The sequence below is a fragment of the Trachymyrmex septentrionalis genome, unplaced genomic scaffold (genome assembly GCF_001594115.1).
Source record: "Trachymyrmex septentrionalis isolate Tsep2-gDNA-1 unplaced genomic scaffold, Tsep1.0 scaffold260, whole genome shotgun sequence".
NCBI lineage: Eukaryota > Metazoa > Arthropoda > Insecta > Hymenoptera > Formicidae > Trachymyrmex > Trachymyrmex septentrionalis.
In genome coordinates this window covers 1-2,612 of record NW_017305420.1, presented here as the reverse complement: position 1 = coordinate 2,612, position 2,612 = coordinate 1, and the positions used below count along the sequence as shown (strand labels likewise).

Sequence of the window (2,612 nt, the reverse complement as noted above, 5' to 3'; positions counted from 1 at the left end):
ATATATATATATATATATACACACACATAAAATTTCAATTTCAGGATATATGTATGAGTATTTTCTAACTCAACTTATAATTCTGATCCCATTAAAATTAAAAATTGAAAGTCAATATTTAGTAGTTTTAAAAAATAAGAATAGTGTATACGAGTTTTCTACAATCAGTTAGGGTTTTTTTTGCTAGTAAAAAATATTTATAAAGAAACAACCTTGTTGAGAAACTTCATTGCATAAAACGTAGCAATACCCTCGTTTAACCACAAATCAGACCACTTAGATTGGCTGATCAAATTGCCAAAGAATTGATACACCATTTTATGTGCTACCATACGTGCCAGTTCAAATTTCCGCGCAGCAGTATCTAATTTTTCATCGTAAAGAACAAGTGATTCCCTAAAATAATAAAATAATAGTCAAAGATTTTCTTTTATTATAAGTAATGAAATTATTTTGATCTGATGTTAAAAAAGTCATATTTTTTTTATGTGAGGTGTAGGTGATGTGCGGTAAATATGCATTGTTCTATATATGCGTTAATACATAAATAACAAACCATATTTTTTTACTTTTATGTAACTGAATTGATCTAAAGTATAATAACATGAGCACTTCTTTAAATTTTACAATTCTAGAAAATTTAATAAAACAAAATTTTTCTAAAATGAAAATTTTATTTTTTAGTATATATAAATAATATTTAGCAAATAAGAATGGAGTAAAATAGATTGAAATTTTTTTCTATCCGAATACGTATTTCAAATAGCGAATACTTTTTTTGGATTTAATTAGATTTAATTGGATTCAATTAGATTTAAATAAATGCAATTGGATTGCAAAACTGCATTTCTTATTCAAAATTTTGAATTGAACGGTATTCACAATGCACAGAAAAAGCAACAAATATTATTTTTAGATTAAAAGGCATAGAAATATGCTCCATGCAATTCCTTTAAATAAATAAAAATGCATTCAGGATTGAAAAGCATTCATTTTAACATTCGTGAATCAATATTTCTGAAAATCTGAATTCATTATTGCAATTCATTTCTCAATCCATTCTCGTTTGCTGGGTACCTATATAGAACGAGTCCCCAACTTTCCAAGCCTTCGTCTTTGAAACCAGGAATTACAACATAATCTATTTTACGTGGAAGCTTTGAGTTCTTAAATACAGTTCTTAAATATGGTATGAAGTTTTCAACTAGGTCCTGTGCATATTTTATATCTTTGAGCTGCACATATCGTCTGCACCGCCAGCGCCACGTAGAATCAAAACAATTTGGAAGTTCGGACAATACAATCGCTACTTGATAAGGGGATATTTTATCAGTTGTTTCGAAGTATGTTGTAATCGCGACATTGTTTTCACGTGTTTCTGTACGTGTAATCTTTGCATTCGATAAAGCTATATAATTTGGTTGATGTGTTACGGAAATGGTAAAGTTGGCTCTAAGAGCTGACTCGTCCAAAGATGGAAATATTTGTTGCGCTCCAATCCCTTGGAAATCTCCTGCTACGATTATCCATCTGTCACATTTTAAGTATTTTTACATCATATCTTATGTTTTCAATTATTTCCGGCATATAAATATTAAAGGAAAATGTTGAAAAACATGGCTAAGAAGTAATTGGAGAGTGATACATATGTAGCACATTTTTCATTATATAAATTATTGCATCATTTCTGGTTTTTAATATATAATATAGATAGTAATATTTTATATTATATATTTATGTTACAACACGTTTATTATATTTGTATTGTTATTAATATATACGCAAAATAATACGTGCATATTTTATGCAAGATAACAACAATTAACAATTTTATTTAGCAAATGTTATTAATTTTTTAGATTTATACTACTCACTTTTTTTCTCCTATGTCGTTCTCATAGGGTATTTTGAAGAAGCCTCCTGTGTTATCAGTTATTGTACCAACAAATTTCATGAGTAAATGATAAGAATAATATTCACACCCTCGTGTAAAAGTATGATCAAGAGTAATGAAAGCTGATTTATTATTAAATAAACCATGTATCTTTTTCTGACTCAAGTGTAAATTTTCATAATCAAAAAAAATTCTTCCCGTATAATATGCTTTTAGGCCTTTTGTATTCAGTTCTATATAATTTACTCCATTTGTAAGATAAAAATCCATAATAGATTCACCATAAAAAATAAAATTGCCTTTTGCTCGTTCATTATCAATATATGTCTTTACTTCTCCTGTATAAAAATCTGTATTTAAATAGTTTTCATTCGTGTATATCGTTAAATTGATGTGATAGTGTATTAGTTTCAATAATGTCTCTTCAGTTATAGGAATTGCTTCATCTGGTAGGCTATTACTTGTAATAGTCTTTGCAACAATGAGTATTTTTAGACTAGCACTTAATAACAATTTTATCAATTCTATGGTAACCATCGTTTCAGATATCTACATATGACAATTATAATAATGTTTTATTGTCAGAAGAAAGAAGAATATAAACACTGTTATTTTTCAAGAACTCCGAAAACATTAAAAACAACTAGTGTGTTATATTCGCATTTAAAATTATTTAGAGTATAATCTATTATATTTATCTTTAATCAAACAATAGATT

At 27.2% G+C, this 2,612-nt stretch overlaps 1 protein-coding gene across 1 annotated transcript in view; it reads right to left on the bottom strand.

Annotated features, from left to right (window-relative positions):
• Window positions 1–1,954, bottom strand: part of LOC108749073 (glutamyl aminopeptidase-like) — a 6,175-nt gene extending 4,221 nt beyond the window's left edge. The window contains exons 1-3 of the mRNA XM_018487586.1: window positions 1,875–1,954; window positions 1,078–1,530; window positions 213–396 (exon numbers count right to left, since the gene is read on the bottom strand). Coding sequence (XP_018343088.1) covers window positions 213–396; window positions 1,078–1,530; window positions 1,875–1,954 — 717 coding nt within the window. The remainder of the gene's footprint in view (window positions 1–212; window positions 397–1,077; window positions 1,531–1,874) is intronic.
• Window positions 1,955–2,612: the final 658 nt, after the last annotated feature.